General features: G+C 35.5%; 2 protein-coding genes and 1 non-coding gene across 4 annotated transcripts; 1 reads left to right on the top strand and 2 right to left on the bottom strand.

Moving 5' to 3' along the window:
• Nucleotides 1-5520: 5520 nt before the first annotated feature.
• On the bottom strand, nucleotides 5521-18771 carry LOC106711912 (centrosomal protein of 104 kDa). Its single transcript, XM_045684471.1, has 20 exons — nucleotides 18626-18771; nucleotides 15861-16019; nucleotides 15488-15623; nucleotides 15275-15362; nucleotides 14973-15159; nucleotides 14502-14713; nucleotides 14071-14259; nucleotides 13630-13786; nucleotides 13389-13476; nucleotides 11157-11307; nucleotides 10854-11080; nucleotides 10363-10500; nucleotides 9486-9617; nucleotides 8288-8501; nucleotides 7797-8210; nucleotides 7227-7641; nucleotides 6977-7073; nucleotides 6707-6846; nucleotides 6234-6329; nucleotides 5521-5665 (listed from the first exon to the last, which is right to left on the bottom strand). The coding sequence occupies exons 1-20, from the start codon at nucleotides 18690-18692 to the stop codon at nucleotides 5547-5549; spliced, it is 3426 nt and encodes a 1141-aa protein (XP_045540427.1). The 5' UTR covers nucleotides 18693-18771; the 3' UTR covers nucleotides 5521-5546.
• Trnac-gca lies at nucleotides 9163-9234 on the top strand. The gene has a single exon. It is a non-coding gene; the product is annotated as a tRNA-Cys (tRNA).
• A 547-nt stretch (nucleotides 18772-19318) lies between the features above and the next one.
• On the bottom strand, nucleotides 19319-26805 carry LOC106711913 (venom serine protease). Of its 2 annotated transcripts, none has more exons than XM_045684461.1 (10): nucleotides 26719-26805; nucleotides 24242-24325; nucleotides 23934-24074; nucleotides 23577-23703; nucleotides 22592-22698; nucleotides 21916-22114; nucleotides 21418-21481; nucleotides 20635-20768; nucleotides 19936-20087; nucleotides 19319-19508 (listed from the first exon to the last, which is right to left on the bottom strand). In XM_045684461.1, exons 2-10 carry the CDS (start codon nucleotides 24323-24325, stop codon nucleotides 19332-19334), a joined length of 1185 nt encoding a protein of 394 aa, XP_045540417.1. In that variant the 5' UTR covers nucleotides 26719-26805; the 3' UTR covers nucleotides 19319-19331. The 2 variants fall into 2 exon arrangements, with proteins under 2 accessions (XP_045540417.1, XP_045540418.1); XM_045684462.1 differs by lacking the exon at nucleotides 26719-26805 and adding an exon at nucleotides 24828-24875.
• Nucleotides 26806-27097: the final 292 nt, after the last annotated feature.

Here is a 27097-nt window from a genome sequence, read left to right as displayed (position 1 = left end):
CAGTGGAGTTCTAAGATTATTTTCTAGCTTATTTGTATAAGAATATAATATTGACATTGATAGATGTTGTTTTATTTAAAAAATGATGAAAGATTTATAAATCATAACCTAACTTTTTTGTAAGAAATAATGGTCACACGTACTCTATTTGACATTATAATGTGGTCATATTATCTTACTAATATTATAAACTGGCTTTTCATTTTTCAGCTAAATAAGTTCAACCGATCTTGAGTTATAAATAGTGTAACTAACACCACTTTCTTTTATTTATATAGATACGAATGTTTAGATGGATGTTTGTTTGAAGGTATCTTCAGAAAGGCTTAACAGATTTCGCTGAAATTTGGCATACATGTAGAATCATAGTCTGGAAGATCACATATGTTATTAAGTTTTTTTTTATAACTCGCAGACAGAGTCGCGGGCGACAGCTAGTGACATATAAATGTTCATTGCATCATTGGAAATGACAGCGTTTGCTTCGTTCAAACTTAAACGCGTCCGTTAATGTTACTGACAGTTGACAGTTAATTCAAATTATTAGTTCGCATTCTCACCACCGCTAGAAAAAACTGTCAGCGTCATGGCTAAAATCAAATAGGCACAAAATACTACGGCTTTTAGCCTGTCCATTTATAAAGGTCAGTGGTTAAAGGGATTGACGTAAATAAAAAACAATTCCCATGCTTATGGTTGCTTTATTTGAACATTTTTCGTCAAGTTCACAACGCGTATTTAACAAAAAAATAATACCATACGTAAATTTACAAACAGTAAAAATAATTAAATCGACATTAATATTGTAACAAAACATCGGGTTTACCCGAAAATGTTAACATAATATCAAAAAACAGTCATAGTAAATAATAAAACTAATATATATTTTTTACATTTTGTCATAACCTAAAAATATTTAAACTACACACAAATAAAAAACTATAACATATTTTTTAACAAGAGTACAAAAAACATTAAGAAAACTAATGTAATAAAAATAAACTTAATTAAAACAGTGGCTTTGAAGAGTTCAAAAGTTACTATGTTATTTTTTTTAATCTTCGATAATACATAGGACTTTGTTTATTCTTTTTGGCAGCCTATTTTGACTTTAAAGTTCAATTTAATTGCTGTATGCAGTAAAATAACAAAAAATTCTATAGAGATTTTTCGGAGATTACGACATGGAGGTTGGTTGAAATTTAAAGGCATTTTTGACAACCACAAAGAAATATTCGTGGTAAAGAATAAATACGATTTGAAATATTAAAAGTACGGGACAGATTATCTTATAGCACCGTGTCTGTAAGATGTCTTTAAATGCGAATCAATGAACATTTTTTCTGTCCTTTTTTTAATACTTTGTGAAGCTTAGCAATTGTAAAGCACTTGTATAAACTCGTTATTTTGAGCGTTTTGATTTTTTTTTGTGAAGTGTTCAATTTTTTATACTTTCTAAGATTTTAAAATGATTACTCATATCAGTCAAATTAATTACAATATTTTACAGGATTTTTTAGTTAATTTGAGCCATCTTCATAATTTGTCGCAGCTAATATGAATAGTACATATAATATGAGAAGTTATTCAGTTGTTCTATTGGTAACTTGTTTTAATTCGAGGCAGAATATTTTAAACGGCATGTGATATCGTATGTCATAAAAAATATATGCATGCAAATGTATGCACGTTTTCGTAAAACGTGATTACTCAAATGCCGCATTTATTTAATACGAAATAAGGCAAAGTAAGGCATTGTTTATAATTAATAAATTCTTTGTAGAAATATAGTAGAAGATATAAAATTGAATATCAATATCAAATCATTAGTCAAATGGATTTTTGTATCAATTTTCCTATTAACTATATTATCACAAAATCTTTTCAACCAAAAACATATGAAAACTCCTTACTAAGGTAAGTGGGACTTTCTAAATTTCTATTTAAACAATCGGCTCAATGAAAAATTATTCCGATGTAAGGAAACACACACGTAAATACTATTTGAAAATGTTTAAATTATCAATAAAATAAGAATCAATAAAAAAAACTAAACGCTATTTTGATTGTTATTTGAATTCAAAACCTAAATTAAAAATGTATAATCTAAATTATCCGTATTTTATTTAGATTTTATATTTAGATATTATCTAATATTTTATATACAAATTGGACAGAAAGACGAATCATTGAGTTGTAAAATTATTTTAGTATGGAATGGCAACATCAAAAATAACCTTTGAAATACTATTAGTGTTAATTGTATATTGTCACGTTAAATTTAATTTGATTCTTACTTCTAGTAAAATTTAAAAAAAATTATTAAATTTATCAACCGTGGTTTTACCATTGAAAAACTAAAGATAAGTTTTTTTACGCGTATCTTGCCAGTGAAAACAAAGACTATTTTTGATGTTGCCACACTTAAATTCCTAATATCTACTTAAATATTAATTTATTATCTAAACCATCAACAGAAGACCAAACCTTTTCAATACCAGTACCAATTGATTCCGACCCGATATCACAGCGGTGATGTGGATTTTAATTTTATTCTAATTAATTATATTTTTAATCTATTACACAGGTGAAGTTATATATTAAATGAGCAGAATTATATAAGAAAGTGTTTTTTTTTGTCAAAGCCAAAGTAATTTAGTTTTTTTATTAATATTACGCTAAGTCACAACTGTCGTAATATCTGCAACTATTCTTATCTCTTTCATTCGCGTTGAAAAAATAGATAATAGTAATGTTGTTATACAAATATTAGGACAGTTGAAATTCAAAGTTAGGTATACATTAATTCTAAAAATATTATAATTATTTAGTTTTTATTCAGGACGTATATCATACAGCATAATTATTTTTGATTTAATATTTTTAGGGAGGGATAAAAATATTTAGTAATATGGACTTTAGATTTTTTACTATTGCAACACTGGACTTGTAATAAAACTAGATAGAGGGTTTTGATAGATGGAAGGATTATTTTCCAATCAATTAAGAGGAAAGATTTGTATTTTTGTATGTAACCATAACAAATAAACTGAAAAACTATTGCATCGATTTAATTTTTTTTTATTACTAAACTACATTATAACTGTGAAATATAAGTTAGATTTATTAATAGATTTTTTCTTAATTTTGCGCGGACGAATCCCGGGTAAAACATAATAAATTTAAACGAAAATAATAGTCACGAATACTCGTTTACAGTTATTGAAACAGGACTAAATACACTAATAATTAAATGTTTTTTTATATGTTTTAAATATTTACTCCTAATTACATTTTGTTCTATTTACAAATACTACTCTTTAGTACTCTTCGAGGTCATTTCATGTCACTGACATCTATACATGGATAGGCTATAAATGGTGGTGTTTCGTGTCTATTTCATTTTCGCCATTTTGACGCTGTTGGTTGCGGTTGCTGTCGATGATGATGATTCGAACTAATAATAGATATAGACTAAACTGTCAGAACATCAACAGTCGCATTTAAGTCTGAAAGAAGCAAAAGTTGTCTTGTCCAAGTTATGACCTAGCCATTTATAGAGGTCAATCTTTAATGTTCACTAAACTATCCCTTAGTCAAGATTTTACTTACTAATTATTTATCTTGGTTAAATAATGTTTAAAATGAATAACTCTAAAGTTTCTAACCATATTTTTAGGGTAAAATTTATTGATTCTATATAACTGACCTCTATTTCTACTGGATAGGCTACAAGACGTCGTATTTTGTGCCCATTAGATATTCGCCATCGACACTGATGATTGCGGAGGGGGAAATGAAGCTTCAAAGCTGTCATTTTTAAGCAACGAACTATCCTTAATAATGAAGGTCAGTGTACATATGCTATTGGCAGACCATAACGTAATTAAAATTAAACTAATATAGTAAAGTTATTAAATGTAACACGTGCAATAAACTCGTCGTGCATGTTTTCACTTAAATACGAAATAGCAATGGTTGGTTGTGTTAATGTAAATGGTTTTCTAGTGAAACGTAATGTTAAAAAAGTACGAATTTAAGCTAATGCTATTCGAATATTTTTAATACATACCTAATATTTACAAACTACAACAGCATGCTCTGATCATCAATTATTTTATATATTTACATATGTTATAATTATTTTAAATTAAATTATAAACCTAAATTTAAATTAAAATCCATTTGACTAAGATATTGTAGATAATATTAAAAAAAAGTCAAATAGATAACCTAAAAAAATGTTTATTTTTGTAACTTATATAATAACAACAACAAACAATCTTGCTTCATAGGTCATAATTAACACAAACAAGTAGCTATGTATGTATCAAAAATAATTATAAAGACGTTTATGAAAAATAGAAGAAAAATATTTATAAATGCCAAATTGATAAATTATAAACAATGCCGTCTGTCACCGAAAAGAAAAATGTTTAACCGTTTGAGAAGTTATTCTATCGATAGTATTAAAGTAGTAATTTTACTTGTCGATAAATCAACGGTATTATGTAAACTGATTTTTTATTCTTGCTTAGTGGAACATTTTTATTTTATATGCACAGACAAAAAAATTGTTGACAAATATGGCAACATTAAGCGTTGTCAAAGACGGAATGCATAATCTTTGGACGGTCGAACCACGGACCAAAAAGCTGTGCTTTATTTTTTTCAAATAAAATAAATCCAATGGACAGTTGTTTGTTATTCCTATTTTGTAAAATGTTATTATTCAAAGATAATGCTAAAACAAATGTTTGTTTCGTAGCTTTGCAGATTTTTGGAGGGAGTGTAAGACGCCAATAATTATTTATATTGTTAATTATTCTTTTGATAGTTTACGAGACATAAAGAAACATGGATTTGATACGTAATATAAGATGATTACACTGTAACACTGATTTCAAAAGCCTATAATTAAATGACAACAAGAAATAGTAACCTTAGAGGAATTACTAACACGTAATACCTCTATGAAAGTAACGCTACATGCTACAACAAAATAACGAAAAAATATTTTACTACACTACATCTAGTAATTGAAAATACAATCTAAATAAAAGTCTTCATAGAAAAATTTGAAATACTTTTAAACAAAATAAAAACAAAATTAAACTTTAGAAAACCTGGTTATGTACGTTATAACTTTTTAACTTTGAAAATTAAGTAAAAATGTGAGTCAAAATTTAATATTTGAATATAAATTAACATTAAAGTTATTTAAAAATGTTTCACACTGTATTTCACAAAATCACATATTAATCTAAATAAATACTTAATACCCAACTTTTTTCTCAAATTCATTTGATTATAATAAATAATAGATACTGCAAATATTTCTTTTCTTTGCCATTTCTCTTAATTGACTGTGCAAAATGGCTGTTATCAATAAGGCCGAAATTCGCAACATTTCTTTTCCTCCCTAGTTGTGTACACTTCTTTTCTATAAAATGCATACCTATATTTTTGTAAGTAAATAAATAACCAATAATACAAGGTACGAAATATGAAAAATAAATGTAACAATACTTATCTATAGATATGAGCTAAGTTGGCGTTAGTCTCGGGTTTCGCGGGCACTGCATGAGATGGCGCTGCCAGGGGAGGTCCCGCGCGAGTACATTTGTTAAGCAATAGGGACACTTCCATTCATCCAAGCCCAGTGCTAGATAAATTAGTAAGAAACAAGTTTTTAATTACTAAAGAATCTTTAAGAAGCGGCATTTTATAAATCATATCATTTCATTATGTTTACCTCAATTGAAATTAAAAAATTTATTTACGCTAAAACGGGCTTTGTTTACGCAATATTGAACGAACTCAAGCTTAGGACAAAATTCAACATTGTTTAAAATACAACGACTTTGCTGCTAATAGATTTTTTTTCGAAAGGAAAAATAAAAACAGCAAACGCTTTATAAAATTCACTGCTTGTTTATACATAATTAGATTCCTGTGCATAAAAATATCTACGTTTTCTGATATAATGATTCAAATAATCATTATTTATGTCGCATATTACAATAAACAGTATTCAAATATAATTATTAAATGCTTAAACTGCGGTGCAGAAAAATATAGCCCGGTGTTGATTCCTACTTCCAGACCCTTTGGCGAGGCCCATTTCAAGAAGAGTGATTACTGGGCCGGATTCTCGTGAAGCCTCGTAACATGAGTGTAGCCGTTTTAATTAATATTATCTTGAGAAAGTTTAAACATAAATTAGGACTTACGTATACAGTTGGCGTGGTATTCACTCTCGTCAGTGCGCAGCGCAGCGCCGCACTTCTGGCACGCCTTCCACAGTCCTTCGCTCAGAGAACATTCTTCTGTAACGAAACAAATACACTAGTTTTACCACGACCCCAGTCAAAACAGTGATGTGGTCTAACGATGGTGCGTGTTAATGTACTAAATACTCTATGTTTGAAGTCACCCATCATAACGGACTCCGATAACTGCTTCCAATACTTAACTGTACGTATTAATAAAGATTAAAAAGTTTTAGACGTAAACTCTACACCGGTAACCTCTAAACTATGGCACCATGTTCGGAGCAGATCTAGCTACATCTTTCAATGGTAGGTTCTACACGAGTCTGTCCATTTAAGATACGCAGAGGTCAGTTAGCTATTTTAGAAAAGTAAAGCGGCCGCTTCTTAGATTGCCGTCTTATACTATTAAAAAATTACGTTGGAAGGTTCACCTAAGAGATGTGGGTGCAGTCCGCGAGCCTCCAGTGCCAAGCGGCAGTGCGGACAGCGCGCCAGCAGCACACAACGCCGCCAGTAGTGCGCCTCCAGCGCCGCAGCGCGCACTCGTCGCCCGCACCACGTACACGTTGTACTGCAACACGAAGAAGGAAGATGAACACGAAAACTGATTAAGAAATGTTTCACTCCCGTTATCTATAACATCATTTTTATGACGTGATAATAGACTATCGTATACCACAAAAATATTGATAGATTCTAACTTGCAGACAGGCTCCGGCGTGGTCTCATTGCTGGCGTTAACGCCGACTCCCTCGTAGTCCTCGTATTGAGGCTCGTTGATCATCTGCTGTCTTCTTCCTGTAATAAACATACTCACTAGTAAGAAGACAATAAAATAAACAGTAGGAGACTTTTCATTAACTACAACTCTTTCGTTATTCCGGAAGTTTATCATGTCAAAATCTTGAAGATTTTCAAAAAGGTCAGTGAAATTTCTTAGTGAATTCATACCTGGACTGTAATAACCACTTTCGTCCATTTGACTGCTCTCTTCCAAATGTAAATTCCTAAACCCAGCGACTAACTTTGGGGAATCCAATCCATTATCTCTAAAGAACTCCGCTTTGATCTTCGGAGAATCTAGACTCCTGCAATCTGAATCCGATCTCATATCATTCCTAGACATTTGTGGAGAATCCATAGGTAAAGAGTCCAGACTTCTATCGTTTTTGGTTGTCTTTGGTGAACCTATGGTCGGGGAATCCCGATAGTCGATGTGTAGAGGTTCATAGACTGTGACCGGTCTTTCTTTTAGCTCCGGTTTCGAAGGATCGTGGTCGTAATGGATCATAGAGTGGCGGTTCTCGGTGTTACGATTTGTTCGACGATATATCACTTCTTCGGATTGATTTTCTTGGAAATGTACCTGAAAAAAGATAAATGGGAGCAAATAATAATGGACCTTGTACAAGACGAATTGATATGGTCGATGTTGCGGGAGTCTATTTTTACACGATGTCTTTATACTTAAAATCATAGTACAATTTGACAACTAAGGTCATACTAGTCAAAGACAAATACCTTTTCATTGCCGACTGTTGAGGATCTGGGTGAGTGTTTCGGACTAACAGCGCTGTCCAATCTGAGCTTATTATAACCCGGATAATTTGAAAAGTCTTTTGCAGTTCGACTAGGTGTGTATTTTTTAGTAGGCGATTTCTTCAGACTACTCTTTGTCCGTGATGTAGTCAAACTGCCGCTTAAGCTGGACGGAGCTAGCGTCGCGCCGCTGGCACTCGACTTGAGGCTGTACGATGAGGCGCCGATTGATGACGTCATTAGGGACGACGTCATGCCGGATGGCGTCATCCCGGAGGCGGTTGTGCTCGAGCGAGTGGATTGAGTAACACTTGCTGTTTCGTGGCTGACGTCGGCCACAGACTGGTCCGTACCGTTGAGAAGTTGCTCTTCTGTAGGTGCTTGGTTGAGCATTTTCTGTTACAAATGATATATGCATTGTAGTTTCAGATTTTCTATTCAATATTTGTTTTTATAATTGGTCTACAGCCGACCTGCATGTCAATCCTATCAAACTGCTGGAAGAGATGCCTATAGATGAGATTCCGACGTGTGACCGCGTCGTCGGGGGGCAGCTGTGCGCGCACAACGCGTGGCGACCGCGTATACGCCGCGAGCAGTATCCGCTCTGCCGCCGCGCGCACCGAGCCCGCTGCGTGTTGAGCACCCGCCGCGCCGCACTCCGCGAGACGACGGACTGTTAGACCACTGGAAAATGATTTAACAATAAAGTAAGAACGGCTAAAATCGCGTTTTTTAGTCTGGTGTAGGATCAGCTAGTTTCGGGCTCATCAACGTCCGGACACCGGACATCAGGAAACCTTTAACAGATGGCTTTCAACTTAGTAGTTGTAAATAATAATATTTGTTGCCGTTTTTCAACAAATTCATGTCCTAATTTCATTTTTGTCGCGGACGAAAGAGAAAGCGTGCCAGTGGCCTCGCCATCATGCGTTGCAGGAACGCAGGGGTTACTGCAGAACGCATTTGCTGGGTATGCTCCCTATCGGGGAGAGAATATGACGTAACTACACTGTCCCTCCCGGGGCGCAGAGTATGCATAAAACATACCCCTCTGAAAAACAGCATATCATCTTACACTGCAGTAAAAAAATCAAAGGTGTTATACTATATTTGAATTTTTTCGTGGTTACTGAAATAAATTAAGTTAACAAAAGCTGACAAATGTTCTTCTAATGGCTAATGTTTTGCTTTTAGAGAAGTTAATATAAATCAAAGTATGAGTAATAATGATTCAACTTTCCATAACTAGATAAAGTCGCCTACGTGTTATTTCACAGCCAACGTTATCACTTGTTTTGTGAATAAAATTCTGATCTAATGGTTTAATTTATAATATTGATATAACGGGGATATAGCTCAGTGGTAGAGCAATCGACTGCAGATCGATAGGCCCCCGGTTCAAATCCGGGTGTCCCCTGAAATTTTCTTTTTTCCTCCTTCCACAATCGTGGCCAAATAATAATTAAATGCCAGCTTTGTCTATATAACATTACATTTTTTACTCTAAATTATTGTTTATTTTCATTTACATTATAAAAAAAGCCTTTTATTTGATCAAAATTCAAACGAAAGAGCATAATGTGACGAAACATGATAATAAACTAAGGGTCTATTTTGCTAACGTAATAAGTAGAAATTAGATGTTTTCTTTATCTCTGTTAAACTCACCTGTTCTTGTCTGTAGATATCCCGTGGCTAAGGATGAGTTGTTCGAGGATCTGCAGGCGGGAGAGCGCGAGACGTGGATGCATAGACGCCGCCACAGGCCGTACTAGCTGCTGCGGGATGATGTGCAAACTCCTGTGGGATTGTACACGTGTAAAAATAAATAAAACGAGAGTGAATGTCGCTAATAATTCTTGCCTTTTCTTTCTATTATCTTGTTCATAAGACTGGTGTTATACGACTTAAAAAATAAGGAAATCACGTTAGCTCCCCCTGGCTCTTCTTTTCTATCTCACTTTCTTACAGAGTAATGCACCCTCTAAAATTGGTTATAATTTTTATTTTTATTTTGTTTTACTAACATTTTATGTAATATTCCAAGTAAATTCAAGGCTTTTGTTTGGATAAAGATTACGTGAATAGTTCAATTGCGTGATTCGAACATTCAACCACGTGATCGGAAATCCGTACCTTTAACCATTTTGCTACGCGAGGCGCTGCGATATAATACTAATTACAGATAATGTCTGTAAAATGTATCATTAGCTGGCATTCATGTTACTGGCACGTGCTTGTCACAGATGCAATGTGGATATATTTGCAAGTTACTTGCATGCCCGTTACTTTCAAGACAACAACATTCGAAGTTCGCTTTAGTAGCGTCTCCGTCCACAAAATTAAATGTCGTGCCATCCACTTGCATTCCAGTGACAGGCATGCCAGTTAGCGTTGCAAGTAGCTTGCATGCAAGTGTGCCAGTTACAGGCTATTAATCGCGGCTTTCATTTAGAATGTGCAGCGAATCCTTATACAATATCTAATTTGGATGTACTACGAGTTTGAAATTGAACGTTTCCGTCAGTGAAGGGATAAAGTGTACCTGACTTGCGGGCACTCGGCGACTGTGAGCACAGTGTGCTGCGCGGTGGAGTGCACGCGGGGTGCGGGGTCGCCACAAGCGCGTAGCAGCTCCGGCAGTAATTTGTCGATACAGCGACCCACCTCTGCTGCACACACCCTGTAACACTTCCTAAGTCTATACTAGTTAAGGGTAAGACAACTAAAATTGATGACCTGCAGAACAGCGCATGATTCACATGTGTGGAAGATCATTGAACAAACTCGCAAATCAGCTTGCAACTCATCAGCTCACAGAGTTATGGTACATCGCGATGACCTGAGCTGTAAATTTATTTGTTGAGCCACAGCTCAACGGTCCAAATCTGTATAATGACGAATGAATTTGACTTTTGGCTCCAGTATTTCCACAAGTAATGTCCATAATTTGCTACTTGGGTTTGTTATAAATGCAATAATAATTAAGAGACGTGGTACAATCTTATTTATATAAGTAAAATCTTTACACATTACCTATCTGGAACAAATTCTTTAAACAGTGCAATAACGACTTCATTGGCCAGACTGTAGACAGAGAAGACTTTGTCTCTCAGCGCCCTCTGTAACAGAGTAGCGGCCGCACGCGCAGTTTTATTTGGCGACGTCTTACTACTGCCATCAGATGGCGCGGTTAGTTCTGCACGCAGACGTGCCAATCCTTCTTCTTTGTCTAGATAGTTCTTTGAATAGAATTTTTCAACCTGAGAAAGATATTATGACTAAGTACTTAACATGATTTACAGTGGATTAGTTTAATTAAAGTTATTTAGTTTTTACCAGTGGATAGCCGAATATAATAATGGGCAAGGCAGCTTGTTTTCTCTCTCGCTCAGTGAGGCGGTGTGTGTGTCGCGGGGGCGCGCTGCCTGCGCTGCCTTCTTCCTCTCGCGCCTCTCTCGCTTCCCGCAGGAACTCGTTGGTGTGAGAACTGTCAGACATACTTCACGTGGATTGAGTTTTATTATGTTAGGTTATGTTTGGATGTGTTAAGTTAGAGCCCAGATATTCGCTGATTATTTCGTAGATCACTAATTTAAAAACAGTTAAATAAGGAAGTTTCTAATTGAAATATGAAACTGTATTTATGATATTCTGTATTTAGATACAGAATATAAACTATCACTACAGGATTAATAATTATCTTTTATTTCTGCAATATTCGTCATAATATAGTACACTAAACATGGAACGGATACAGAATATAACTATGTAATTCTGTAGGTTTTCTGGTAAAATATTTTTTACCAAAGCTGCAACAGAATTCTACAAGCAACTGTACACAAAGAGAAGCGAAACAATATCGGCGAGCGAAAAGAATGATGATAATGATGACAAAGAAGAAATACCAAGAATTTTAGAAGCTGAAGTTGCTATAGCGATCCGAACGCAAAAAAATGACAAAGCGCTTGGAGATGATAAAATTTCAAACGAATTACTAAAAAACACATCACCCGCGATCATCAAAGTCTTAACCTCCCTATTCAACGAGATTATAAACAATAAGCAAATTCCCGTTCAATGGACAAAGTCTACCATAATCCTGCTACATAAAAAAGGGGACAAAAGGGACATCAACAATTATAGACCAATATCCCTTATGTCAAATATATACAAAGTGTTCTCAAAAGTCATTCTTGGAAGAATATCCCAAACCCTAGAAGCTAACCAACCTAGAGAACAGGCAGGTTTTCGCTCCGACTATTCTACTATAGACCATATCCATGTTGTAAAACAGATCATAGAGAAATGTAACGAATATGGCCAGAACTACTACTTAGCATTCGTCGATTACGGTAAGGCCTTCGATTCCCTGAGTCATAGTTACATCTGGAAGACGCTAATTAGTCAAGGTATAGAGGACAAATACATAAACATTATAAAAGAAATATATAAAAATTCAACAGCAAAAATACAACTTGAGCGGTTTCGGAGAAGAATTTAAAATCGAAAGAGGAGTAAAACAAGGAGACCTAAAATATTTACTGCTGTACTCGAAAACATATTCCAAAACATCAACTGGGACATGTTTGGCATAAACATTAACGGAACGAAATTGAACCATCTTAGATTCGCAGACGACATAGTCCTATTTGCTGAGACATCAGAGACACTAAAAACGATGCTGCAACAACTAGACCACGAAAGCAGAAAAGCAGGCTTATCTATGAATCCAATGAAGACAAAATTAATGACAAACGCAGAAAAAGAGAACATAGAACTAAGACATGAAATAATAGAATATGTTGAAGAATACATATATCTAAGGCAAATTATATCGACAAAAAATCAATACTCAAAAGAAATAGACAGAAGAATAAGTAATGCCTGGAAACGCTATTGGTCTCTGAAAGAAATCGTTAAAAACAGGTCTATGCCGATATCAATCAAAACCAAAATATATAATACATGCGTTCTCCCATGCCTTACATACGGATGTCAAACTTGGCCTTCCACAGTCAAAAACAACTTAAAACTTGCAAACTGTCAACGGCATATGGAACGAAGCATGCTTAATATAAAGCTACAAGACAGATGGAGAAATGTAACAATAAGAAAAAAAACAAAGGTAAACGACGTCTCCAAAAAAATTAAAAAAATTAAGTGGAATTGGACAGGGCAATATCATTAGGACAAACAAAAGAAAATGGACTAAAGACATCATAGATTGGTATCCCAGAGAAGGGAAAAGGCAAAGAGGACGACAAATAAAAAGATGGGAAGATGACCTCCCAAAAGGATGGAGAAGATTAGCGCGCGATAGAGAGGTGTGGAAGAAACTAGGGGAGGCCTATGTCGAAGGACATCCTGACACGCAACTGGATGCGGAATACTAAAACTGTCCAAATATTGTTATACAAATTCTATGTGTAAAGTATTCTTAGAATGTAAGTTATAAATATTGTAAAGTGTAACTGTCAGTGAATAAAGGCTTTATCTATCTATCTATCTAATTATCTAGGTTTTCTGGTAAAATATTTTATAGCCAAAATAGTTGTAGTCCAAACTCACTGTCGTAGTGCGGGCAGCAAACGTTCCTCGTAAGCCTCGAACGTGGACCTCGGACCCGCGCTCTTATTTCTACGTCTTACTAACGTACCTTTGAAATTGAGAAAAAAATACTTTAAATTATACCTTAATATTTATAAAAAGTTTTTTTTTTCTTAATAGGCTTTTGATAAATCTTAGCTACGAAAACATAAAGCGGTGTTTCCTTCTAGTTCACTTTCTAAAATGTGTTAAAAGAAATTACCATTAGCAGCATTAGGAGTGATACTTCTACGTGGGCTATCAGTCTCTTTTCTTAATTCTTCTTCTTCTTTCTTCTGTATTTCTAACTTATCTTCTATTGGTGCAGGAGGAGGTTGTGCGACTAACTGTATCTCTTCTTGAATTATTTTTACGGGTGACTGAAAAAAGCAAATTAATCTTCAAAAGAAATTCTGTGAAGCGTTTTAGTACTATTAACATAGAAATAGCCCAGCGTTATTTTCATACTTTTTAACTAAGTCCTTGGACAATTACTTCTTTTAAAAAACTTATATAACTATTTGATTTTACTGGATTCTGATTTGTGGATCTTGTGACAGAATTGTTTTTTTTATCGTCAGAGGGCCGCTTTTGAAGTTTAGAGAAGTTTGTGGGACTATACTATTTCAAATAAACGTTGCCTAGAACATTAAAGTATACTCACACTAGGAACATTAATATCTTCGTCTTCCACACCGTTAACAAACTCCTGCATGACGGGCTCAGTGTCGTTGTCTACGGGTGGCACAGGGGAGGGTATGTCTAGGCTGAGTGTGCCCGCTGCCACTGAAGGTGACAGGTGGTGTGAGAAGTCGTATGCCTGGGGCATTGACGAGTCGTTACGAGAGTCTGGCTGGAGAATGTAAATAAAGAACGATTAATAAGTGAATAAGAAAGAGGTACATGATTTAATTAAAACTTTATTTCAAACAACTATAGGATGCAAAGCAAATTACTAGAATTATAAGGGCAAGGAATGGAGTCAATTATTTATCAATGATTTTTTAATTATAAATACAAAAGAATCTGATATTGATTTTGGCCGTTTAATAGGTAAATCTATACTAATATTAGCAATCTAATCGATCTACTAACACCATCCTCTTCAAAGAGCCTACAAAGCTGGGGATCCTCTTTAACTCCGACTAAGGCATCAGCAATCCTGTCCCTCATTCTGCGCGCCAGTTCGAAGTCATCCCGAGCTGCAGCGGTGCGTTTTCTCAGCCTCCAGCGACCTATTCTAATTCCTGCGGCTGCCAGCGCCGATGACGCGGACTTCAGACGTCTGGCGTACTCGAAACGTTCCTCTGAAGATAAAGCAACATGTGGAATACCACGACCACAAAGAAGATACGTATCAAGTAAAATTATTTTCGCATTTCGTCTAGTGAGTGTATGTGCCAGAAGTTAATTCCTCTTCTTTCGTACTCTTTTTCTAATATTGTATTTCTGTACGTTTCTTTGATTTTTTTATTATTAAGTAGCTACATTCTCCTAAATTAGTATAGCATTTTTAACTTTTAACAGATTCGTAAACTAATGTTCACATTTTAATTCTACACTCACCAGCTACGGCATTTTTCTTCTTCTCATCAAGATTTCTGACCAGATCAGCTATCTCGTTATCGACGTACATAACAAAGGCTAGATCGTCATACGGAGAGTACGTTGGCTCGGATTTGGGTGTGGCTGGAGTTGTTTTACCTTCGTCATCTATTTCAATACCGAGGACATTCACTGCCATAAGAGCCACCTGTTATAGGTAAGTAGTACAAGTTCAGTACCACAATCGAAAACACTGAGGTGAAAAAAAAATCATTAAATATTCGTTTGTTCCTTCGCGCCAATAAATAAATATCATGGCCTACCTGATCGTTGTCGTTCGCTGGTGGATGTGGACCTGACAGGCGGAGTTTCACGAAACGCGCGATGGTAGGTTCTGGAAGGGCAGCGGATCTATAAAGGAAAATAATTTTGGCATACTAACTGACGTATTAAATCCACATAAACGAGACCATTAATCAACTCTGTTAAGTGTGCCTCGGTGATTTAATCTGTCTCACTGTCTCTCCCTATAGTACCTGAGCTCCCTGGTGCGTGCTTGTGGCGCAGGCCTGGCGAGCGTTACGCGGCCGACGCTTGTGTAGGTGGCCCCGCACGGTGTCGCCGCGCCTTCCGAAACCAGCCCACCTGACACCAGCACTTCCACACATGCAGCTGGACATTAGAAACAATAACAACATTAATATTGTGCGTTTCATCTTTTGAATATTTCACACATTGAATTTTACATTAGACTGTCGCTTTTGACCAAAAACAAGTGACTTACGCTATCAATTCTTTTGAAAAAAAAACGAAATTTTTGGCACAATGTTGATGAAGAGCAATATATTGCTATCTGCGTATTACAATAGAGATTAATGTCAGAAGTTATGATATATTGTGTTTATATACGTATGAGCTGATGGTGCGCCAGTAGCTGAAGCTTGTGTACGCTGGTCACGCTGGCGAGGCGCAGCAGCAATTCGTGCGGTGGTGCGCCAGCACTTCGCCAGCCGCGCGCCGCCGGGCCTTGCGCGTTCAGCTCGCATGCCGGGTAGCAGCTGTCCTCACCTAACACATTATAACCAAGTAAGAAGTACGTAAAAGTGTGAATATTGACACCAACGAGGAGAAATGGATCTAACTGTACGTCGTTTGATATTTTATAATTCAAATTAGACCGTACCGACACTTCCGCGGACCCAGCCTGTCTGCGACGGTATGAATTTAAAATCGAACGAATAACGGACGATCAAATTATGCCCATTCGTAATAGACTGTTACAAAGTTTGATGCCTATCAAAATTTTTTCAATCCAGAAAGTGTATTGGTAGTTATTTGTTTCTTTATTTCCACTAATGCTATGTACAATATAATCTTATTATTTTATTTTGGTTGATATACTCCAAATTTGTGAACCTATCTAAGTAATGCACTCTGATAGTGCTTTTCTGTATTTATTAATGAGGAAATTATCAAAAGATACTTTGTAAATTCTTATTTAACGGGAACATTTGCCTGCTTCCTCTAAAAAAACATTCATTTCGTACTCAATCGCATGTAATGAAAGAATGAAGTTTTAATTGCATGGTTTACGTTTCTGTGATGATTGCCGACTTCAATTAAAGTGCTCGACTCGCCGTCTGCACCTAACTTTGTACATAAACAGATTGACTGCAATGCGGCAAAAGGAAGTTGAAAAGTTAAAAATTAATCAAAAATTTGCAAATGAAAATTTATTATCATTTGTTTAGTCGGAATTCAAGTATTCGGAGATATGATAGTCAAGATTATCATTTCTTTAGTAGAAATTCAAGTATTCGAAGATATGACTTAAATAACTTTTCAAGTATTTTTAACTTATTCCATCCAACTAAAAAAAAAGTGAAAAAGTTTAACAGATATCAAAATCAGTTGAACAGACATAAAATAATAAAAAAAAAACTTGAGAGGTGTCAAGGGACACCCGGATGGAACGAAGATCCTTTCGATTAATTAGTGAAGGAACCAATGTTTATTCTATGAATAAAAAACTTAAGTCTTCACAAGAAGTACATTTTATTTCTATGAATTTTTGTTATATATTGTCACGTCGTTGCCATGGCGATATAGCAAAAAGTGTCGTGACAACTTTTTATAAGAATTTTTTTCCGTCTAGCCCCCTTTCACAACGCGCGATAAGGAACTTCGTTCCAAAAAAATACTTACAATGAAACAAAACAAAACATTTGTTATTTATGATAGAAATAAGATTATTGGAACTAAAATGATCAATTAAACATCGGTAGCTAGAACAGAACTAGCCACGACCGAAACAAACCTATTGAACATAGCTATTGAATTATTCAAGCGAATCGATCGAGACACGGCGGCTAGACTGTCTGGCTCCGTTCTCAGCATTATGAATCTTTTATCTTTATATCCAACTATATCTTTTGTCCAAAGACAAACATTTCTTATCTTTACGCTTGCTGTTACGACTCAATAGCCTTGTCTTATTTCCACAAATGTATAACATAACTTGTCTTAAGAATTTAGAATTTAGAGGATTAAGGTTTCCTTTAATAGTTCTACTTAAAATGAAAAACAACAATCCTCGGAATTGGATTAGGTGTCGAGACGCAAAATGTAAAAGATAACTTAACGATATGTCGTCGTTGTAGACTTTTAGAAACGTTAGAATTTTGGTGCCCTTGATACCATGCCACGGCACTTTACTCCTAGACACATAGTTTGTCTAACTGTCAATGAATAAGCGAGAGTCCAATGGAGCGCAATATTCTTCTCACTTTTAGAGGTTTCTTTCTAACCCGAGTTTCACGCTTACGGCCGTCGTCCGTCGAGTCCGGACAATGACTCTCGCTTATAGAGGTTCGACCTTATATCTGTCTCAGGAAATATCATATATAGAAAACATTTCGATTACTTCTTCGCTATAATTAGCGAGCTGGCGGCGCACTTTGGACGCCCTCTGCCCCACTACGGGGACATAGGACATTAAATCAAGTCAAGTACTATAAGAGTACAGCCTATTCCTGTAAACAACTTTATATTATTCTGGCTTCGCTCCAAATAGTCTCATTGAAATTCTGAATTAATTCACGGTTTCGAAACTCGTGTTTTTTAAGATTAACCTCAAAAAATTGTATCAATAAAACTTTCGAATTACGGCCTCTTTAAACACCAAGAATCAAATCAATAACCTTGGTATTAAATTATTCACAGAGAGAACGTACTTCTTTATCTTATATTTATTTTACACGATGCTAGCCTACCTTTCTTTTACATACTTATATTTGTACACATTTCCTTTTTTCCTTTTATTTTTTACCATATCCACGCGGCATATATTTACAGGAAGCTTTTTTTGGAAGAAGAAAAATTATATTTGCCTAAATATTGAAATTATAAAAGAGTACAAAAATACTTGTTTTATAAAATACTGCCTATTATTTATTGATATTAAATTTAATACTGGTTAAGTACCTGTGTATTTTTTAAATTAACTGGCTGTTTGAAAATATTTATTTGGAAGGTTTTACTTTGTCTTCTAATAAGTAAGTCTAGGTTGTAAACATCTATTATTTATCAGCTTTTACTTGATAAAAATATTAAAGCTTAGTATTTAAAAACAATAAAAATAATTATAACTAAATATTTATATTTAGAATACTTACTTGTTGCGTAAACGATATGAAAGGGAATGCGTTTAGGCATTATCTGATCACTACCTTCCGGCGTCATGTAATATCTTTATATTCACTTCCATTTTCTAACAAATTAATTTATTGTTTAAAAACAAAAAGATTAAAACACGACAAATTAAAACACATTCTTGTAACACTAAATGTGAAGTTAACTACATTTTCTAATATAATTGTTGTTATAAATAAAATATCTAATAAGAAATGATGTTGAGAGTTGAAACGATAGTGTCGTCTGGGGGCTGGGGATGTTTAACGCGCAGTCGGTCTGTGGGCGGTATCAAGAAAATCAATAGCCGTTACCAGGCGCTCGTCGCTGCCCTTCCTCGCTCGGGAACGTTTTTCCTTTATAGCGCCATCTATTGTCCAATAGCGGAACAAATGTCTGATAAAATTCAACTCTTCTATTTATCTGACTTCTTACTAATATTATAAATGCGAATGTTTAAATGGATGGATGTATGTTTGAAGATATCTCCGGAACGGCTGAACAAATCTTGATGAAATTTGTCACACATGTAGAGCATAGTCCCATAGTAAAGTTTTTTTTTATTTCCGCGTCGACGGAGTCTCGGGCGACAGCTAGTAAATAAATGAAATAAGTTTGTATAAGGAAAAGGGAAAAAGTAGGGATAGAAAGAAATGGTCAATTTTTATGAATTCCTTTAATAATAATCTATTATATCCTGCAGAAATCAGCCTGTGTGGTTGCAACGATCCAGTCCAAGAATAAGGTGACACGTGTGTTGACAGCGGGAGAGCCTGACGCACAGAAAGTGCCGTAACTGACGAGACCAACGCCGTATAGAAGACCGTTAGACGGGTCTGTGTATAGGAGAGGACCACCGGAGTCATCCTGAGAACAAACATCTTTATAAATCATCAGCTCACTATACGGCCTCGGAGCCTACTCCAAGTTAGGGGTGACTAGGACATAGTTAACGCTGACCAAGTACGGACTGACTTCACACATATCATTGAATTTCTTCTCAGATATGTGCAGCGTCACGATGTTTTCCTTCATTGTAAGAACGTCGGATAAATGTACATATGTAAATCGAAAAATACATTGGTACATGACGAGATTCGAACCCAGGACCTGCAGATTGCAAGTCAAGTGCTTAACCCCTGAGCTACCGACACACTTTATAAATAAATAGTTTTAACTTATTTCGTTTGATAAATACTAGGAGAGGCTCTTACTCTAGGAGAATGGTACTAGGATAAGGCCCTACTTCCAATAACTCTTTATGGGCTCAGTCAGTTAGTATAGTTTTTGATACCTGACAAGAGTCCTTGCCGGGCGTGTAAGTGCACATCTGTCGTGGTGTGAGCAGAGGCTCGGAGCGGCGGCAGGTCGTCTGACTGATCACATCCAGGTCCACCTTCTGCAGCACGTTGGAGGTCGGCCCGCCGGGGAACAGCGTGCCCCAACCTGTACCAATATACGTGTAACTATAAGACGACTCGTCCTTAATCCAGAAGAGCAGAAATTACTAATTACAATTCGGTGTAGTCCTGACATGCCTTGCGTTTTTCATATTCGAATATTGTGATGCGATTATTGACACGCGATTCAATATTTCTGGCATGTCACTTATAACATAAATAATATTGCACTACGAAAAAAAAGTTACAAGTTTGTACGTTCTCAATATAATCTCAGTCAAAATTGTTCTATGACACTTCTAAGAACTTATTACACTTTTTTTTTAGAAAAATGCCACTTTGATACTTAAAGTGTTAATCTTAGATCTAGTAGTAAGTACAATATATTGTGAATATTAAATTAATATATAAAAAAACTTATATGTTTCAATTGAGGGCGCTGCAATGCCATCGAGAAGATCTAAGCCGAAACATAGTTTTCTCAAAACAAAGAGTACGTTTGACATCTTCGAAATTTTGTTGTATAATTAAGCAAAATAAAGCAAACGATGAAACAATTTAACTGTAAATTATAAAATATTAAAAGATAGTACCTAGAACGGTAACTTTGTCTCCAGCAAAATTATTATTTATGAACTTGAATGGCAGACAGACAGGACCCACGCGGTCGCTGAACACTATGTCCTGCTGCAGAGTGAGAATTGCTATATCGTTGTCGTAGTTTGACCTGCAAATATAATAGTCAACATTCATAAACGAAAGAAACACACTACTATAATGAATGGAAGCGATAATAGTAAACGACATGGATATATTTTACTAATATTATAAATGCGAATGTTTAAATGAATTTATATTTGTTAGAATGTATCTTGAAAACGGCTCAACGTAACTCGCTGAATTTTGGTATAGATCATAGTTTAGATTTAGAAGAACACATAGTCTACTGCACGGACGGCCGATGAGGCCGCAAAGTACTGGAATGGCGGCCACGTACAGGTCGACGCAGCATGGGCAGGCCCCCCGCAAGATGGACCGATGATGATCTGGTCAAGGTTGCGGGAGTACCATGGATGCGGGTTGCACAGAACCTATCATTGTGGCGATCTTTGGGGGAGGCCTATGCCCAGTAGTGGGCGAAACGAGGCTGAATGGATGGATGGATGGATAGTCTACTAGTTTGACTTTTTTAACTTTAATCGAACATAGTCGCGGGCGACAACTATTATTTAAATGAACAATAAAAGTAAACTATATTCAATAAGCGAGACAGATAAATATTTAATTGAATCAAAGAAATAAAGTTATTTATTGAAAGAAACACATAATTTTTGAATGAATGAAAGAAAATAAATTCTACAATGATATAAACTTACAAATTGTATAACGGATGTATCCTGATGTCAACGACCCTGAAGCCCTGCGTGGCTGGCGAGTCTCCTGGAATGTAGCAAATGTATCACAGGCTTCGTCTTATCATTAAGTAAACAAGTGTAGTGTAGCTGTAGTATGATTTCAAATGTCTTTTACAATTATAATTCAACCGTTCACATTCAACTAACATTTCAGCTGTTAGCTGTTAGCATAGACATCTAGCAATAATTACGTATACTTATCTATATATATAAAAGAAAGTCGTGTTAGTTACACTATTTATAACTCAAGAACGGCTGAATCGATTTGACTGAAAATTGGTGGGCAGGTAGCTTAGAACCAGGAAACGGACATAGGATAGTTTTTACCCCGTTTTCTATTTTTTATTCCGCGCGGACGGAGTCGCGGGTAAAAGCTAGTTGAAGATAAATGATACCTTAATTCCTCAATAGAGATAACAAATTCAGGGACTTTAACTTCTAGTACTTGTTATTACCCACCAGTATTAACGTCATGTTCTCCGACAACAACAGCAATATCATTGACAGTTCTTCTGATGACGCAGTGAGCTGCTGTCAGCACATGCCGGGCGCTGATGATGACTCCTCCGCATTTAATCTGTCTGATGTCAGCATACACCACACCAGCCATCATGGGGAACTCGTTCACGCCTGTTTCCTGACCTCCCACTATACGGTTCTGGAAGTCGGATCTGTGTTAAGTCTAGACCTGGACTAGATTTAAATTAGAAACTAGTAGAGCAGGGCTTAGATTTATCATAGGATGGAGATAAGAAGATGCTGTTGTATAATTGCCGAGTTCTAAGTAGATGTGTTTAAATCAGCTCTAAAACGGTTCAAAAATTTAGGGTCACATACGATTGCACTGTTGAGCTGCAGCTCAACAACTAAATTATCAGGTAACAGCTCATCATGATGTACTATAACTATGTGAGCAGATAAGCTGTTAGCTACCTGATGACAGTTCTCAGCTGAAAATGCAAATTATAGCTCTATGCAGGTACAAATTGTAATGAGCTGCCAGCCGGTTCATTGATCTACTTCACACGTTTGAACCGTGCGCTGATTTACAGGTCATCAATTTTAGTCGAGGTACCCAAGTGTATGGTTACATTTAAACTGCAGTTCGTCGTAGGATCATGTTTGGTCATCTTACCGACTTCTTGTACCCGCAGCGGCAAGGTGTAGGTGTTACCGCGGCTCGCTGTGCTGTCAGCTGACAGTAGAAACGTCCTCCAGGACTATAGTACGACGATATCAAACCTATTTATAGAAATAATAAAATTTATTAGGTGTTAAATTCTCGTTTGGATTTATATTTTTTTTTTTTATAAGAGAAGGGGGCAAACGAGCAGCGGGAACACCAAGGTGTTCATCGACGCCCATGGACATCTGCAATACCAGAGGAATCGCAGATGCGTTGCCGGCCTTTGAGAAGATGATACGCTCGCTTCTTGAAGGACCCTAAGTCGTAGCGGTTTGGAAATACCGCCGAGGACAGACCATTCCACAACGCGGCGGTACGCGGTAGAAAGCTACGCGAAAACCGCACGGTTGTCGATTAAGTCCTAGAGTAAAGTGGATAAGTATAAATTTAATAAATATAAAATTGAAATCTTTAAAGAGACTTTTTGTATACAATCCGGATTATTTTATTTGTAATCTTTCAATCGTTATTTCCGGACCACTTTTATTATTTTATATGTAACTATTTAACGTTTATAATCTCTTATCAAGTGATTTTTATAAAATTGTTATCGTTTGGAATAAACCAAATTAATCGCGATTTTAATTACAGATTAATAAAGCGGCATAATCATAAAGAAAATCAAGCAATTAATAATTTTATTTGTTGACATGTTTTTAATTTAAAAGATAAATTTAATATTGGATCCGGTCAGTTATTTGCGAAATACAATTTCTACGTATGTTAATGGATTCAATAACAATATGAGATTTCAATCTCACTAATATTATAAATGCGACAGTTTAAATGGATGGATGGATGTTTCAAAGGTATATGCAGATCGGCTAAACGGATCTTGATGAAATTTGGCACAGATGAAGAACGTAGGATGAAGTTTTTTATGTTTCGCGTACGGAGTCGCAGGATAAAGATAGTATGATGATAAATAACCTACCGATTGACAATCTCTGTGCGACTGAAGTGACGCTGAGAGTTCCTCGACCGCAGTAGTACTCTGAAGAAGACAGCTGAGGGTCTCCAGTTCTTGATATCAGCAGGCGGTCCATTGAACACATGTTGCTCTACAAATAGGCCTAATACATTAACAAATAATATTGCTATATCTGTTTTTTCCTTTGAGAGAGAGAGAGATGAAAACATATTTTTGTACTTGGGCTTCGGTAGTGTGAATTTTGCTGCATTTTTTGCACAAGGAGATTTTGTCGCTCCATTGAGAGCAATTTGTATTTTCAGACTCAAATATCTGTAGATTTGTATTCTATTCTGGAATATCCAGTTATCCATAATTTACCTGGGGCAGATTAACTTCGGGGCAGTCGAGTCTGCAGTTGTACCCAGCGGGGCAGATACCGATCCACCGGCACTGTACCCCCGGTGTGTAGTTGCGGGGATAGCCCGGACTGTACACGTAGTACACGCGGTTTGCTTGCACCTGTTATAAGATTTATATGTAGGAGATGTAGCAAATAAAGAAAATTAACACCTTCACTGCCACTGACTGGTTTTTATTTTTCAGATAAAAAAAATATAAATTACAATAAATTGTAAATTTTATTATATTTTTTTAAATAGAATTATGAAAATTTACTTCACACTTACATTTTGTGTAAAATCACAATTAGGATTTTGCGCCCAGCCGTAATTTATAACAGCAAGTAGAAAACATAACGTTGTTAATATCATCTGAAAAATGAGTAATTTTATAAGTTTCTTTTTATTTATTTTATGAAATATAAACGTTTCCAACGGAAACCGTAACTAATTCCAGGATCAAAAGTAGCCTATGTGTTCTTTCAGACTATGGTTTTATCTCGATATGTTGAGCCGTTTTCGAGATACCTTCTAACAAACATCCATCCATCCATCTAAACATTCACATCTTACTAATATGATAAGTGCGAATGTTTAGATGGATGGATGTTTGAAGGTATCTCCGGAACGGCTCCACGGATCTTGATGAAATTTGGCACAGATGTAGAACATAGTTTGAAAGAACACATAGGTAATTAAGTTTTTTTTATTTCCGCGCCGACGGAGTCTTGGGCGACAGCTAGTTATTTTATAAAACAACTACATATGTCAGAAGCTTGCCTTGGACTATTTTGGATAGAAATAACTAAATATAGACAGGACAAACATAAAAAGAAATACACAAGACAGATAATTGTCGAATATGAAACTTAACTGTTTAAAGAGGCACCTTTAGGGATAACCACCCGATAAGTCTTAAAAGTGACTGAATAAAAAAATAAATATTTTTTTTAAGAAATCTACACTGATCAGTATCAATCAACCGATTAAAATACTAATCTAATGATATTATTATACTTGCTTTGATAAGAGTTAGAAAGCGTTTATTTTGTTTTTAATTTCCCAAATCAGTGTATTATTAGCTTACAAATTCAATTCTTTGTATTTACATATATCTATGGAAATAAAAATTATTTGATTTATGTGTTTAAAATGTACTAGTAGAGAATTTTAAATATGTAGTAATTATTTGTTTTTTACTCAACAGTGGTAAATTTATTTAAAAATTTAAATTAAAAAATCCTGTAATATCATGGGCACATTACTTTTTACAAATAAAATATTAAGAGTCTTTTTGTTAATGAATATCTCTAGGACGTAGTTGAAATAAATGGGCGGGAAGTAGTGTTGCAAGACGTCCGAATAAAGCCGGACATAGGAAGGCTTTTTGATTGCGTGTCCAGCCAAAATAAACGGTTGTCCGGCTTTTGTTAGGCTTCTTACATTTCCCAAACGAGAGTGTACCTATTAATACTGAGACAAAATCCTAAATAATATAGGGTGTCACACCTTTCTATGCAAATGTCCGGCCAAACTGGCAGGTCTGTCCGGCTAGTAGGTTTGGCGACTTGGCAATCCTAGCGGGGAGTAAGTAAATGTCATTGTGGCTTTTTATGAAAAGAAAATGTGCCGAAACTATTATTATGTATAAGCGTTTTTATGTGTGCGCGCACGCACACTGATATATCTATTGCAATTGACCAAAAATTTAGTTTTTCGTAGGATAATTTTTCGATTTTGATTTGGTTTTTATTTTCTTTTTTATTTCTTAAATATGATCAGTATCGGGGATAGGTAAAGCTATATTTATTTCTGGTAATTAAAAATGTATTTTTTATACATTTTTAAACAACATTTAGGTCCTAAGTTGGCATACTTAGCACTTGTAATTCCCGTGTTAAGAAACTAGAAAGACAAAATAGTACAGTAGTTAAATTAAAATCTCTCGTGTTATCTTTGGCATGATTATTTTCTGAAATTCATTTTTTAACCCAAGTTGAGATGTACTGAGTTATTTATTACAATAGTGAGCTAGTTTTAAATCTTGATAAGTAGGTACATGTTCGTCATATTAGCACAAATACTTTACTTGTGCGCTAGGTCATTAACATACCGATGTTTACTGACACAGTTGGACGAATTGTTTTAAACGATTATTAAAAAAGTATTTAAGAATATAAATCAGTCAGTTATAATAACTACAAATAGGTTGGTTATACAATAGAGACACAAAAATAACGCTCCATAGACTAGTTTAATTTTGAAAAGCAAGCTATAAAATTAAAAATAAAGTTTTTTTTATATATTACAAGGTGGCAAACGAGCAAGCGGCCACATAATTCGCCGAAATGGCGAAGCGACCGTTGCCCATAGACATTCGCCATTACAGATGCGTTGCCTACCCCCAATCGACGAAGGAGGAGACGCACAAAAAGAAAATATTTAACCTTCCTATGCATCTCCTCCTCCATCAAATCCACATCCCCTTCCCATCCCTTCCTTATAAGAAAAGAGTGGGAAGGGAAAGAGGACTAAAAATAGGCCTCCGGCACCACACAGAAGACAGATTTGTCATCAGACAAAACGCAGAATTACTTCCACTTAACGCCTGTCTTCTGTGTGTTTGTGGTATTTCACCAGGCGAGCTGGCCAAATCGTGCAACGAATGTTGTTGTTGCTGGCGTCTACCACGGTTAAAAAATAATATCATCAAAGTGCAATCAACTATTTCTATTATTTTTAATGTAGTTAATTTATTTTTTTACCTTGATTAACTGATGTAAAACTCGTTAGTAACAATTTTATAAACAAAACTTACTATTTACTTAAAACGAAAAGCACCAAAACTCTTAACTTTTCCAAAAAAAAAAAACTCGAATTGAAATTAAAACTGACGTTCTGTCAGTTTTCCCGCCAAGACGCGGTAAGCGGGTGACATTTACGCGTCGTGTGAAACATTTGCGGAGCTATTAATTGTTTTAAATGCTTCATTAACACATCAAATGCTGATAAGAGAATAGCGGGCGACTACAATCACTGCTGAAAAGGTTTACATGATAAGGAAAACGTTTACAACCCGCCCGCATGGATGACGTCAATTCAAATTTTATGATTACATCTCGGTTCAATAGTAAATTCTATTAC

This window comes from Papilio machaon, chromosome 26, assembly GCF_912999745.1.
Source record: "Papilio machaon chromosome 26, ilPapMach1.1, whole genome shotgun sequence".
NCBI lineage: Eukaryota > Metazoa > Arthropoda > Insecta > Lepidoptera > Papilionidae > Papilio > Papilio machaon.
The sequence above is the reverse complement of the archived record's forward strand: the minus strand, read 5'-3'. Positions and strand labels throughout refer to the sequence as shown.

Bases quoted from the DNA above. Each gene is read 5' to 3' on its own strand.
- LOC106711912 (XM_045684471.1), bottom strand. From the start codon at position 18,692: ATGACGCCGGAAGGTAGTGATCAGATAATGCCTAAACGCATTCCCTTT. The intron at 14,714-14,972 runs GTGAGTGTAGAA...CTTTATCTTCAG, and splicing joins GAAGAAAAATGCCGTAGCTG to AGGAACGTTTCGAGTACGCC. The intron at 11,081-11,156 runs GTAAAAACTAAA...TATCTTTCTCAG, and splicing joins TTATATTCGGCTATCCACTG to GTTGAAAAATTCTATTCAAA.
- LOC106711913 (XM_045684461.1), bottom strand. From the start codon at position 24,325: ATGATATTAACAACGTTATGTTTTCTACTTGCTGTTATAAATTACGGC. The intron at 24,075-24,241 runs GTAAGTGTGAAG...ATCTTATAACAG, and splicing joins ATTGTGATTTTACACAAAAT to GTGCAAGCAAACCGCGTGTA. The intron at 22,699-23,576 runs GTAGGTTATTTA...TTCTATAAATAG, and splicing joins CGCACAGAGATTGTCAATCG to GTTTGATATCGTCGTACTAT.